Source organism: Microcaecilia unicolor, chromosome 3 (assembly GCF_901765095.1).
Source record: "Microcaecilia unicolor chromosome 3, aMicUni1.1, whole genome shotgun sequence".
Classification (NCBI taxonomy): Eukaryota; Metazoa; Chordata; class Amphibia; order Gymnophiona; family Siphonopidae; genus Microcaecilia; species Microcaecilia unicolor.
The window spans coordinates 157,636,731-157,651,075 of NC_044033.1; the positions used below are offsets into that span (position 1 = coordinate 157,636,731).

At 43.2% G+C, this 14,345-nt stretch overlaps 1 protein-coding gene across 2 annotated transcripts in view; it reads right to left on the reverse strand.

Annotated features, from left to right (window-relative positions):
* Window positions 1-14,345, reverse strand: part of LOC115465796 (ribosomal oxygenase 1-like) — a 229,852-nt gene that overhangs the window by 9,647 nt on the left and 205,860 nt on the right. For both annotated transcript variants that reach the window (XM_030196524.1, XM_030196523.1), the window contains one exon: window positions 494-580. In XM_030196524.1, coding sequence (XP_030052384.1) covers window positions 494-580 — 87 coding nt within the window. The remainder of the gene's footprint in view (window positions 1-493; window positions 581-14,345) is intronic.

Genomic DNA, 14,345 nt, shown 5'->3' on the forward strand with positions numbered 1-14,345 from the left:
ATCCTGAACATGGATTCTTCCATCTGTTATCCTCAAATGGAGACATGCATACTGCGTTTGGGTTATGACCTGGGTAGATACCACAGAGGTGCATCATTATAATGAGCCTCAGTGGGGTTGCAACCAATGCTGTGGCCACAAGATGTTTTAACAACACTGTTCTAGTTTAAACACATGTCCACAAATTAATCTGGAAGATAAATCTGGTCATCCAGAAATGCTAAATTGCTGTAGATTTTCTGAAAAAAAAGTACATTGACTCCATGTAACACAGGAACATTAATAATAGTTAATAATTGGATCCTGTTATTTTATTTATTTTTAAATATTACATATTGTATTATAGACCCAATACTATGCGGATTCATTTGTAACACAGCCAGATATCTTGCTCTTTAACATCTTCTTTGTATTAGGTCTACAATGTTAAGATAATTCAGTTTAACTGCTACAAATCAAAATAAAACCATAAAGCACTAATATGTCAAGGTACCTGTTCATCCAAGCTTTCACAAGGAAGGCTATCCACCGACACATACTTTGGATATGAATGAATGAGGAATTCAATCCCATCAACATGCTGCAGGAGTAATAGCACCAATTAGAATTTTTTATGCTACAGGAGTATTAGCATTGATTACAATTTTGTTTTTAATATGCATCTGTAGTAACAACAAACACGTATTAGCTAGTTAGGTTTCTTTGTTTTGTTTTAAAACAATAAAAAAGGCAAGATTACATAATGCAATCTGCCTCAAACCTTTTTGGATAGAAGCAGGCTGTTAAGTGCCAGTTGAAATTAAAATGAAAATAAAACCTAAATAAAAAATATATATTTGTTTTACACCAAGGAAAATGTCTTCTGAGTTAAGGTAAAATTATGTCGTAACCGATAATTTTCTCTCTTTTAGCTGCAGCAGATGAATCCAGGAATTGGTGGGTTATATCTGTCTACAGATAGAGACAGACAAGTCTGAAGGCAGTGCTACCAGACATACAGCTCCTGCATCAGTTAGTATATATTATCCAAAAGCAGTTGAAAGAAACTGTAAACCATAAACCTTCCTCACAACAAAAAACCATAATCAAACCATTGTGAGAGGCACTGAAGCACCAATCATCCCGAACTCCTATCTTTAGAGTGCCTTCTTTCTCTTTCTGAATCTGTACCTGAGAAAGAGCCAAAGACAATGAGACTCTGTGAATATAAGGTAAGTATGCAGCGGCTAACAGGGAGGGATCCTCTGCTGTGGCTAACGGAAAGAAAATTATCAGGTAAGACATAATTTTACCTTCCTTAGCACTTGCAGTAGATGAATCCAGTAACTGGTAGGATGTACCAAAGCATTCCCTACGTAAGGCGGGAAGCCACCCCCCCCCCGCCCCGGAGACAACACCACCGCTCCAAACCATGCATCTGCCCACACAGCCAGCCCAAGTAGCCGCCCGACAAATCTCCTCCAACGGAAGGACTGAAATTTCTGCCCAAGATGTTGCCTGTGCCCTCGTGGAATAAACACACAGCGCTGCCGGCAGAGACCAACCATTCAAAATGTACACCGAACCAATAGTTTCCTTAATCCAGCATGCAATAGTCACCTTGGAGGTGGCATCACCCTGCAAGCCCCCGAAAGTAGCATGAAAAGATGATATGAATGCCGAAGTCTTTTAAATACCGGAGAGTCCTCCGAACATCTAAAAGGCAAAGGGTTGCAAACTCTGCAAGATAATCTTCCTGTCGAAATGGGGGCAGGAAAAGTGGCTGGTTGAGATGAAAGGCTGAAATGACCTTCGGCAAAAAAGAGAGAGCGACGGAAAAGAGAGAGAGCGACGGAAGAGAGAGCGACACCTGCTTCCGAAAACTGAAGCAATGGGTCCCGACACGACAACGCCTGAATCTCAGACCTGGCGAGCCAACTCCATGACCACCAGAAACACCACCTTCAGCATCAGATCCTTCTCCGACGCCTTGTGCAATGGCTCAAACAGCGCCGCCTGCAAAGCTCAAAGCACCAGGTTCAGCCGCCAGGCTGCACATGGCCGATGCAGGGGAGGACAAAGGTGAAGAGCCCCCCTGCAGAAATAAAACCACATCCAGGTGAGCCGCCAGAGAAGAACCAGCCACAAGCCCTCTAAAACACACGAGAGCAGCTATCTGAACCTGAAAAGAATTATAGACTAACCCCTTCTGCAGCCCGTCTTGCAGGAAGGCCAACATGTGAGAAACTGACGCCGTAAAGGGAGACCTGGCGTGCAGAGTACACCATACCGTAAAGGGCCTCCACACTCGAGCATAACCCGTGGAGGTTGAATGCTTCCTAGCCTGAAGCAACATGGCTATTAGAGGTCCCAGTATTATTATTAGCATTTGTATAGTGCTACCAGATGCACGCAGCGCTGAACACCTGATACAAAGATCCCGCAATCGGGTCCTCTCAAGAGCCAGGCTGTAAGAACAAAGCGGGGAGGGTCCTTCATCCTGACTGGAGCCTGATGGAGAAGATCCGGGGTCACTGGGAGACGTAACGGCGGATCCTTGAGAAGACGAACCGGATCCTCACACCATGGCCGATGGGCCCAATCTGGAGCCATCTGACCCACGGGTCCATGGTGACAACCGATTCTGTGCAGGACCTGCTCTATTAAGGGCCACAGAAGAAATACGTATACAGCAGCGCCGACTCTGGTTACAGCTGTAACAGGGCGTCTAAGCCTGCGGACCCAGGCTATCTTCTTCGGCTGAAGAATTTGGGCACCTTGGCATTCTCCCCAGTAGCCATGAGGTCGACCTCTGGAGTCCCTAACATCGACAAATCAGGAAGAATTCTTCCGTGTACAACTCCCACTCTGTAAGTCCAGAAGAGTCGCTGCCAACAGAGAACGAGCCTCTGCCCAGTCCAGAAGATGGAGCGCCTCGTCGCCAGAGGCAAGCTGTGTCTCCCTGCTGATTGTAGGCTACCGCCGTCATGTTGTCCAACAGAACTTGAACCACCTTGCCCTCCAACAACTCCTGAAAGCACCGCGAAGCATTCACCACTGCTCTCAATTCCAGAAGATTGAAGGGCCATGCCACTTCCAGCGCTGTCCAACGCACCTGCGTAAAACAGTTAAGACAATGGGCTCTCTACCCCGAAAGGCTGGCATCCGTGACTACGACAACCCACTGCAAGGAGGCCAATGGCATTACCCTCTGCAATTTAGAGGCAAGGAGCCACCACGCCAAGCTGCAACTTGCACTGGCTGACCACGGAAGACGTTACTGACAGTCCTGTGATGTCGGTGATTACCTACTCATCAGGAAGTGTTGTAGGGGAAGCATGTGCACCCTCGCCCGTGGCACCACCTTTAGCGTAGCTGCCATGGAGGTCAGAACCTGAACATAACTGGACCCGGGGACCGGGTATCAGCAGCAGACTGCAAACTTGTGACAACAGCTTGATCTGCTGACCGTCCAGCAGGAACACCTTTCCCTGCCTCGTGTCATAGCACATTCCCAGATATTCCAAGGGCTGATTTGGCATAAGGTGACTCTTGGCCCCAAGGATTGCAAGAGGGCAATGATGCGGTCGGCGACCAACATACTCTCCTGCTCCAACACTGCTCAGATTAACCAGTCATCAAGATAGGGATGGCACCCAAATCCCTTCCTTCTGAAGAAAGAATGTCACCACCACCATGATCTTGGAGAAGGTGTGAGGTGCGGTGGACAGGCAAAAGGGCAGGGCCCGAAATGGAAAATGACGTCCCCGGACCGCAAATTGGAGGAATCTGTGCTGCGACTGCCAAATCGGAATATGCAAGTACGCCTCCCTGAGGTTCAGCCAGTCAAATATTCGCCTGGCTGAACCATCGCTATGAAACAGAGGAGTAGTGTGATTAACAGGACGCGTCCAAAAAACCAAGGAGACGAAGAATAAGTAGTAAAAATGTCCTTTAATAGTAGAAAATAAGACTTGACACTGAACTGTGTTTCGGCGAAAAATGTCTGCCTCAGTAGTCTACAATTAAAATAAATATATAAATATGAGTACATTAAAATGCATACAACAGAGTGGAGTACATGGATATGTAATTATGTATGCATTGATATGAGTAGTAAAAACATATATAACTAACTAGAAACAGATATAAAGGTATATAGAGGACACAAAACCTAGGTACATAAAAGCATCTAAAACGTAATAATATGGATAATAAAAAAAAACCATAAACATGTATGTCTAGGCTTAAGTAATAAAAACACATATGACCTTCTAAAAACATAATTAAGAGTATGTTAACTATAACATCATATTATAGATAGATGAACAGGTGGTGCTGACCTGTATAAAGTAAACACCAGTGGGTGGAGCTAAACCAAATCAAGCCTTTAAAAAGACTAATGATTGGTAGATATGCAGGATACGTTGGTAGAAAGCACAAGCAAAATTGTGGAGACAATAGTAAAACAAGTACATAATTACATATCCATCTACTCCACTCTGTTATATGCATTTTAATGTACTCATACAGTGGGGGAAATAAGTATTTGATCCCTTGCTGATTTTGTAAGTTTGCCCACTGACAAAGACATGAGCAGCCCATAATTGAAGGGTAGGTTATTGGTAACAGTGAGAGATAGCACATCACAAATTAAATCCGGAAAATCACATTGTGGAAAGTACAGTGGGGGAAATAAGTATTTGATCCCTTGCTGATTTTGTAAGTTTGCCCACTGACAAAGACATGAGCAGCCCATAATTGAAGGGTAGGTTATTGGTAACAGTGAGAGATAGCACATCACAAATTAAATCCGGAAAATCACATTGTGGAAAGTATATGAATTTATTTGCATTCTGCAGAGGGAAATAAGTATTTGATCCCTCTGGCAAACAAGACCTAATACTTGGTGGCAAAACCCTTGTTGGCAAGCACAGCGGTCAGACGTCTTCTGTAGTTGATGATGAGGTTTGCACACATGTCAGGAGGAATTTTGGTCCACTCCTCTTTGCAGATCATCTCTAAATCATTAAGAGTTCTGGGCTGTCGCTTGGCAACTCGCAGCTTCAGCTCCCTCCATAAGTTTTCAATGGGATTAAGGTCTGGTGACTGGCTAGGCCACTCCATGACCCTAATGTGCTTCTTCCTGAGCCACTCCTTTGTTGCCTTGGCTGTATGTTTTAGGTCATTGTCGTGCTGGAAGACCCAGCCACGACCCATTTTTAAGGCCCTGGCGGAGGGAAGGAGGTTGTCACTCAGAATTGTACGGTACATGGCCCCATCCATTCTCCCATTGATGCGGTGAAGTAGTCCTGTGCCCTTAGCAGAGAAACACCCCCAAAACATAACATTTCCGCCTCCATGCTTGACAGTGGGGACGGTGTTCTTTGGGTCATAGGCAGCATTTCTCTTCCTCCAAACACGGCGAGTTGAGTTCATGCCAAAGAGCTCAATTTTTGTCTCATCTGACCACAGCACCTTCTCCCAATCACTCTCGGCATCATCCAGGTGTTCACTGGCAAACTTCAGACGGGCCGTCACATGTGCCTTCCGGAGCAGGGGGACCTTGCGGGCACTGCAGGATTGCAATCCGTTATGTCGTAATGTGTTACCAATGGTTTTCGTGGTGACAGTGGTCCCAGCTGCCTTGAGATCATTGACAAGTTCCCCCCTTGTAGTTGTAGGCTGATTTCTAACCTTCCTCATGATCAAGGATACCCCACGAGGTGAGATTTTGCGTGGAGCCCCAGATCTTTGTCGATTGACAGTCATTTTGTACTTCTTCCATTTTCTTACTATGGCACCAACAGTTGTCTCCTTCTCGCCCAGCGTCTTACTGATGGTTTTGTAGCCCATTCCAGCCTTGTGCAGGTGTATGATCTTGTCCCTGACATCCTTAGACAGCTCCTTGCTCTTGGCCATTTTGTAGAGGTTAGAGTCTGACTGATTCACTGAGTCTGTGGACAGGTGTCTTTCATACAGGTGACCATTGCCGACAGCTGTCTGTCATGCAGGTAACGAGTTGATTTGGAGCATCTACCTGGTCTGTAGGGGCCAGATCTCTTACTGGTTGGTGGGGGATCAAATACTTATTTCCCTCTGCAGAATGCAAATAAATTCATATACTTTCCACAATGTGATTTTCCGGATTTAATTTGTGATGTGCTATCTCTCACTGTTACCAATAACCTACCCTTCAATTATGGGCTGCTCATGTCTTTGTCAGTGGGCAAACTTACAAAATCAGCAAGGGATCAAATACTTATTCCCCCACTGTATATGAATTATTTGCATTCTGCAGAGGGAAATAAGTATTTAATCCCTCTGGCAAACAAGACCTAATACTTGGTGGCAAAACCCTTGTTGGCAAGCACAGCGGTCAGACGTCTTCTGTAGTTGATGATGAGGTTTGCACACATGTCAGGAGGAATTTTGGTCCACTCCTCTTTGCAGATCATCTCTAAATCATTAAGAGTTCTGGGCTGTCGCTTGGCAACTCGCAGCTTCAGCTCCCTCCATAAGTTTTCAATGGGATTAAGGTCTGGTGACTGGCTAGGCCACTCCATGACCCTAATGTGCTTCTTCCTGAGCCACTCCTTTGTTGCCTTGGCTGTATGTTTTGGGTCATTGTCGTGCTGGAAGACCCAGCCACGACCCATTTTTAAGGCCCTGGCGGAGGGAAGGAGGTTGTCACTCAGAATTGTACGGTACATGGCCCCATCCATTCTCCCATTGATGCGGTGAAGTAGTCCTGTGCCCTTAGCAGAGAAACACCCCCAAAACATAACATTTCCACCTCCATGCTTGACAGTGGGGACGATGTTCTTTGGGTCATAGGCAGCATTTCTCTTCCTCCAAACACGGCGAGTTGAGTTCATGCCAAAGAGCTCAATTTTTGTCTCATCTGACCACAGCACCTTCTCCCAATCACTCTCGGCATCATCCAGGTGTTCACTGGCAAACTTCAGACGGGCCGTCACATGTGCCTTCCGGAGCAGGGGGACCTTGCGGGCACTGCAGGATTGCAATCCGTTATGTCGTAATGTGTTACCAATGGTTTTCGTGGTGACAGTGGTCCCAGCTGCCTTGAGATCATTGACAAGTTCCCCCCTTGTAGTTGTAGGCTGATTTCTAACCTTCCTCATGATCAAGGATACCCCACGAGGTGAGATTTTGCGTGGAGCCCCAGATCTTTGTCGATTGACAGTCATTTTGTACTTCTTCCATTTTCTTACTATGGCACCAACAGTTGTCTCCTTCTCGCCCAGCGTCTTACTGATGGTTTTGTAGCCCATTCCAGCCTTGTGCAGGTGTATGATCTTGTCCCTGACATCCTTAGACAGCTCCTTGCTCTTGGCCATTTTGTAGAGGTTAGAGTCTGACTGATTCACTGAGTCTGTGGACAGGTGTCTTTCATACAGGTGACCATTGCCGACAGCTGTCTGTCATGCAGGTAACGAGTTGATTTGGAGCATCTACCTGGTCTGTAGGGGCCAGATCTCTTACTGGTTGGTGGGGGATCAAATACTTATTTCCCTCTGCAGAATGCAAATAAATTCATATACTTTCCACAATGTGATTTTCCGGATTTAATTTGTGATGTGCTATCTCTCACTGTTACCAATAACCTACCCTTCAATTATGGGCTGCTCATGTCTTTGTCAGTGGGCAAACTTACAAAATCAGCAAGGGATCAAATACTTATTTCCCCCACTGTATTTATTTTTTAAAATTGTAGAGTCCTGAGGCAGGCATTTTTCGCTGAAACACGGTGCCGTGTTGAGTCTTATTTTCTACTATTAAAGGGCATTTTTACTACTTATTCTTCATCTCCTTGATTTTTTGGAAGCGTCCTGTTGATCACGCTACTCCTCTGTTTCTGCGCTTCCACTTGTAGCGGATCCAGTTTCTCCACTTTTGTGGTTGTTTTTGGTTTTGTTTCTGAACCACCACTATGACAGATTGCAAGGTCTCCAATGTGGAAATGTTGAACTTTCAGAAACTGGTTTACCTTTCTGAGATCGCGGCCCAGGAGCACCCCCAGGAACCCTGAATTCAGGACCTGGTGAGAAGCCATCTGCCATCTGCTGGAGACAGAGATATACTAACTGATGCAGGGGCTGTCTGTCTGTCTATCACTGCCTTCTTGTCTATTACTATCTCCACCTGCTGGTACACAGATATAACCCACCAGTTCCTGGATTCATTTGTTGCAGGCGCAAAGAAATGTTTTTCTTGCATAAAAATCTAGTATGATGGAGAACTTACTACAACTGTGTATTCAAGAATCCAGGAAACACCCAAAAAACAAAAGCAAGCATATTTTTACACAAATGATAGATCCATGTACAAATGTCTGCTAAGAATATTTTCTCATGAGATTGGGGGCGTGGCAAGATGGTGGCATGAACACTGTTGCCTGAACAGGTCCTGTTTGCTGCTTATCTTTGCTTTGGTTTCCTTGGAGAAATGCCTCACCCTAAGAGGAACGGGGTTGTCAGGACGGCACCTCCCGCTGTGAGGACCATTATGCCGTTCAGACCCCCGTTAGTTCCGGAGTGGTGAACTCACTTGTGCAGGGAATGGGAGCATTGTCTGCAGTAGGGTCGGATGTTTCACTATCCCCTCCGGTTCTCAATCCTCTGCCATGATCTACCGTTGAGCAAGCGGGCTTGAGAGCTTCTTTAGCAGAAGTAACACGAGAGAGGGCTCTAGGAAAGGGTGAGACTGCCGAGCGAAGCGGCAGGGATTGTAAGATGCTTCACAGAAGTCTGATGTCTTTGGATCCAGCGAGAGCTCCCATGGCGGTGTCTCTGGAGGTGTTAACTACTGATGTATCTGTGGTACTTGATTGTTTTGAGAAGCAATGGATAATTTGGAGTTTCCTTGAAAACTTAAAAAGATCTATTCGTGTTCGGAAGGCATTATATGGCACAGTATGGGACGCTCTCCAGATTGAGTGAAGGACGTTTATACTCTTGTGAGTAAAGTGGACAATTTGACCACAGTTTTAGACTCTATTAAAAAAGAATTCTCTATTCAAGTTTCAACTATTAAAGAGGAAGTTCTGTGACTTAAAAGGTAACAATGACTGTTGTGAAAGATAAAATGGTTTTACATAAGAAAATTGAAGCTACTGAGAACGTTTCTAAGATCTCTCTGGACTCCTACAGAGGCTTGGTGGAAGTTTTAGGGTTTTCTCCTGAGGTCTTTCCTCATTTAAATAAAAGTTTATTATGTACTTCCCATAAAGCCATCGGATGAAACAGACCCTGCACCTTTGGATGTCTTGGCAGCTCTGGAGGCTTCTCTGTCTGAGGGACATACTCTCTGTTTCATTTGTTTTTGAGCAAGATTTGAATTCTGTGTTGAAGTTTTATTTCCATAACTGCCAGAAACTTTTCTTTGGTAAAAGAATATGGATATATCCAGATGTGATGAGACAAATTCAAGAGAGAAAAAAAGCCTTTTTAGCTTTAAGGAAAGAGACATTGTTACTGGGTGCATTGTTTCTTTTGGCTTATCCCTGTAAATGTATTATTAAGTACCTCCGGGTCAAGAATGTTAATTTTGACCCAGAGCAGCTGCGTGCCTTCATAGACTTGAAGAAGACCGTGTAAGGCTCTAACACAACCTAGTTAAGAACCAAGATATTTTGAAGAAACAAAGGGGGGTGGGGGGGAGGTTCATGTTATAGATATGACACTAGCAAATGTTATTTTTTCTTACTCTTCATTGTATCTCTCTACTTTCTCCATAGCCCACTTATAATTCTGGTCTAAGGAAGATGTTTAAGTATTATATTATTGTTTTGTTTCCTATTCTACTATTTTTTTCCTCTTTACATCTGCATTACTGTTTCAAGTGTTTAGCTTGTGAATTATGTACTGAAAATATATTTTAAAAAAACATATTTTCTCACATTATGAGTGTGTTCAACAGTAGAGTTCATGTGTTGCTAAGGTGCTGATTGAGGGGAGGAACTGTTACAGCTGTGGCCACGTACATGGTTCTCAAAGGCAGCCTCCCTCATTTTCATGCTGTTTTACCTTATTTGCATAATATATTAGTAACTAAAACCCACATGTGAAAAGCCTTTAAAATGCTTCAACGCATGATTTTGTCTAAACTTTTTGTAGTTTACTATATCTGAGACTTTCAAAGTTATTAAACCATGACAGCTTGCTCAGAACACTGTTGCACCACATGATTATGTTTATGTGTATTATGTATTTGATATACTGCCTTCCAATCTAGACAATCAAGGGATCTGGGTGTCGTCGTCGATGATACGCTGAAACCTTCTGCTCAGTGTGCTGCTGCGGCTAGGAAAGCGAATAGAATGTTGGGTGTTATTAGGAAGGGTATGGAGTCCAGGTGTGCGGATGTTATAATGCCGTTGTATCGCTCCATGGTGCGACCGCACCTGGAGTATTGTGTTCAGTACTGGTCTCCGTATCTCAAAAAAGATATAGTAGAATTGGAAAAGGTACAGCGAAGGGCGACGAAAATGATAGTGGGGATGGGACGACTTTCCTATGAAGAGAGGCTGAGAAGGCTAGGGCTTTTCAGCTTGGAGAAGAGACGGCTGAGGGGAGATATGATAGAAGTGTATAAAATAATGAGTGGAATGGATCGGGTGGATGTGAAGCGACTGTTCACGCTATCCAAAAATACTAGGACTAGAGGGCATGAGTTGAAGCTACAGTGTGGTAAATTTAAAACGAATCGGAGAAAATTTTTCTTCACCCAACGTGTAATTAGACTCTGGAATTCATTACCGGAGAACGTGGTACGGGCGGTTAGCTTGACGGAGTTTAAAAAGGGGTTAGATAGATTCCTAAAGGACAAGTCCATAGACCGCTATTAAATGGACTTGGAAAAATTCCGCATTTTTAGGTATAACTTGTCTGGAATGTTTTTACGTTTGGGGAGCGTGCCAGGTGCCCTTGACCTGGATTGGCCACTGTCGGTGACAGGATGCTGGGCTAGATGGACCTTTGGTCTTTCCCAGTATGGCACTACTTATGTACTTATGTACTTATGTACTAAAAAGAAAATAACTACAATGACAGGAAAGTAACAGAATAGGTAATAGGGGTAGAAAGGACATCATGCCAGTGTCTTGTCAACCTGGGTGCAGCTATCCTCTCACCATATCGGGGAAGGCCAGGGAAAACAAATGAGCTTTTTGGGACACTCGAAAAACTGATAGGATTGTTCAGCATGTAAGGAAGGAGTAAGACAGTTCCAAAGGATTGGGGAGGTGCAAAAAGGCCGATTGTCTAGTAGCTTCTAGATATGAGCAGTGAATAGGAGGCAGTGCTCAGATGAAGAGCATAGGTTACGGGCTGGAACATATGGGGTGAGCAAAAATAGATAAGGGGGGGGGGGGGGGGGGGGGGGGAAGCCAAGAACTTTAAACGCCAGAGTCAAGACCTTATGCTTGATTCTGAACAAAATAGGAAACCAATATTTGGCAAGCAGTGGAGTAATGTGATCAAAGCATGAGGCATCCACCAATATATTTTGAACTGTTTGAAGCCTTTTTAGAAGTGTAAGATGTAGACCATCATAGCTGATAGTACAATAGTCCTACGTGTGTGGTTACTAGAACAAAGAAGAGTTTCACAAGATGCTGTGTCTAGAAAATGGCATACCACTCCGACAGAGTGAATGGAAACAAAATTTAACTACTTGGAGTGCAAATGCTAAAGAAGGATCCAAGATAACTCCAAGATACTTAATAGTCAACCAGATGAATTGGAGAATCGCATAGTATGGGCACGGGTCAAAGGAGTTAAAGGCCTGTGAACCTCAGAAAGAGATGGTTTGATATGAGACAAATATCGATGCTGTCCAAACAGGACTGAAATTGTGAAAATCTGGGTTGTAAAGGTCCTGTAAAGAGATAAGAAGGATGTCATCTGTGTAGATATAAGCTTAACAGAAGAGGCCTGGATTAGAGCAGCAAGCAGGCCAAGAAAGAAGCTGAATAATAAGGGTGAGAGGAATGCGCTTTGTGGTACCCCACAAGGTAAATGTTGAGGTTGGGAGGCAGAAGATGGCTAACTATAAAGCAACATTATGACACATAAGATGTAAACTAGTCTAAGACCATACCAGTAATACCAATCAAGACTAGTCTAGAAAGAAGTAGATGATGGTCAATAAGATCAAAAGCTGAGATAACATCCAACAAAACTAAGAGAACTACATCAACATGATTGAGTATATGTGTCACTAAGCAACAGTTTCTGTAGAATGACCTGTTTGAAAGCCAGACTGGCAGGGGTGAAGGATCAGAGAAGCTTTGATATGCTGTAACAATTGAGGAAAGACCACACCATCACATTACACCTTACCAAAAACCATTGTACTGGCTGCCTATTCGATTTCCGATCAAGTTTAAAATTTCATCACTGATACAAACGACCCTCCAGAACAATACCCCATATTATTTGTCATCAGTTTTGTAAAACTACAGGTCAAGTTATCTCTGCACAGAAAAGGCACATGGCATTTGACTACAACTTCATTGAGAAGGTTCATTTCTCATTGAGAAGATTCATTTCTCAGAGATCACATTTTTTTTCTCTATTGCCAGCACTGTGGAGTGGATCAAACTTCCAAGTTCCCTTATGTTACCGATGGATACAGGATTTAAAAAACAGCTGAAAGCGTTATGGTTTACTCAGGCTTTTGGCTTTATATCCTAAATTGTTTTCTTTATTAGGGATGCTGCAGAAGGCTGGTTGTGCACGTTGCTGGGTTTTGTCATTATTTTAATTTGTTTTGCTTACGTCTTTTCCAAGTATTAAATTTGTATTTTATTATGACTTGATTTTATTGTGTATGTACCCTTGTACTTTTAGTTTGATAAGCAGAATATGAATATAAATGTATTAAATAAAAAATACATATGCCAGCCCTGAAGATAAACATATCATCAACAAACGAGCAGGACTATTGAAAAGAGTTTAAAGTGATGTTGCAGACAGCCTTTCAGAAATACACTCAAACAGGCAGACAACAGGCCTTGATGAAACGCCTCTCTCATATCAGATGTTATTTGTAGGCTAACATTCATTGGCTGAAATTTACATGGCATAATCACAATAACTTGCGATCAGAGCCTGTGCAGAATAGGCTAAATAGCTTTAGCAAACTATCTAGTGTGGTAGTTGAAACAAAAATTAACAGGGTGAAAGACTGCTTGACCAATTACAGCCAACCACATCCAATCAGATGAACGGAAAGTGACTAGGAGGGTGCCAGAAAGATCAGTATTAGATCTTGCCTTCTTCAAAGTTTTTAATAAATAAAGGGTTAAGAAGCAAAGTGTGTCTGTTTCAGATAATATGGAGATGCTAGAGAACAAGGGACAGGGAGTTTAAATACAACTTGAATGAATGAGAGTTATAAGTAGTAGTGGGTGCTGAATAAATGTATGGGGGAAGGGTAATGTGTACTTTTAGGTACTGGATGTAGCTGGGAAAGTTAGTAGAGAGATGTGTATGGGACACTCAGCCTTTCCCTTACCCATCTCTCTACCTTCTGCACTCTCGTTTCCCTCTCCCATTCAATATGGACCTTCAGCAACTTCAGCCAGCAGGGAAAAATGGTATCCTCCACCAGCTCTTGTTCTCCTACTTCTTAAGTCACCATATTTTATTTTAATACGTTTATTTGGATTTAGCTCACACCTTTTTCAGTAGTAGTTCAAGGTGAGTTACATTTAGCTATATGTGCCTAGCTTTGTTTACACATGCAGAAAGTTAAGCATTTGGATACATGGACACATAAATTGAATCTAGACAATAGCCAAAACTACCTAAGGTGAAATACACCTAAAAACAAAAGCTAATTTAAAAATGAAAGAATGATTTGAAAACTGATGAATAGTATGGCAACTATACTTTAATAAAAATATTTAAAATAATAAACAGTCATGCATTTGGGATACAGAAATCAATCAAGGGACCAATCTCCACTCGGAAAAGGAACTTGGAAATGCAGTGAATAAATCAGTAAGGTATTTACAGGCTGCCCCACGGTCTTAAACTAAAATACTCTGTCACCTGCCTCTGGGGCAAGGAGAGGGGGGTAGATGGGCTAGAGACAGTTCTAGGTGGAAGGAGCGGCATCCTAGACCATGGAAAATACCAGATCTACAGTAATGGAGGGAGACATCTGACAGTAGCTCCCTTTTTTAAGATTAACACTTCAGGAGACAGGTAGAAGGGAGACTGTGTGTGCATGTATTTTTAATTTGGGACTTTGGTGTGGTGATAGAGACTGATATTTTCATAGGAACACTGTGAGAGAGAAGGAACATTAGAACTGCAGGCTACTTTTATATTCCA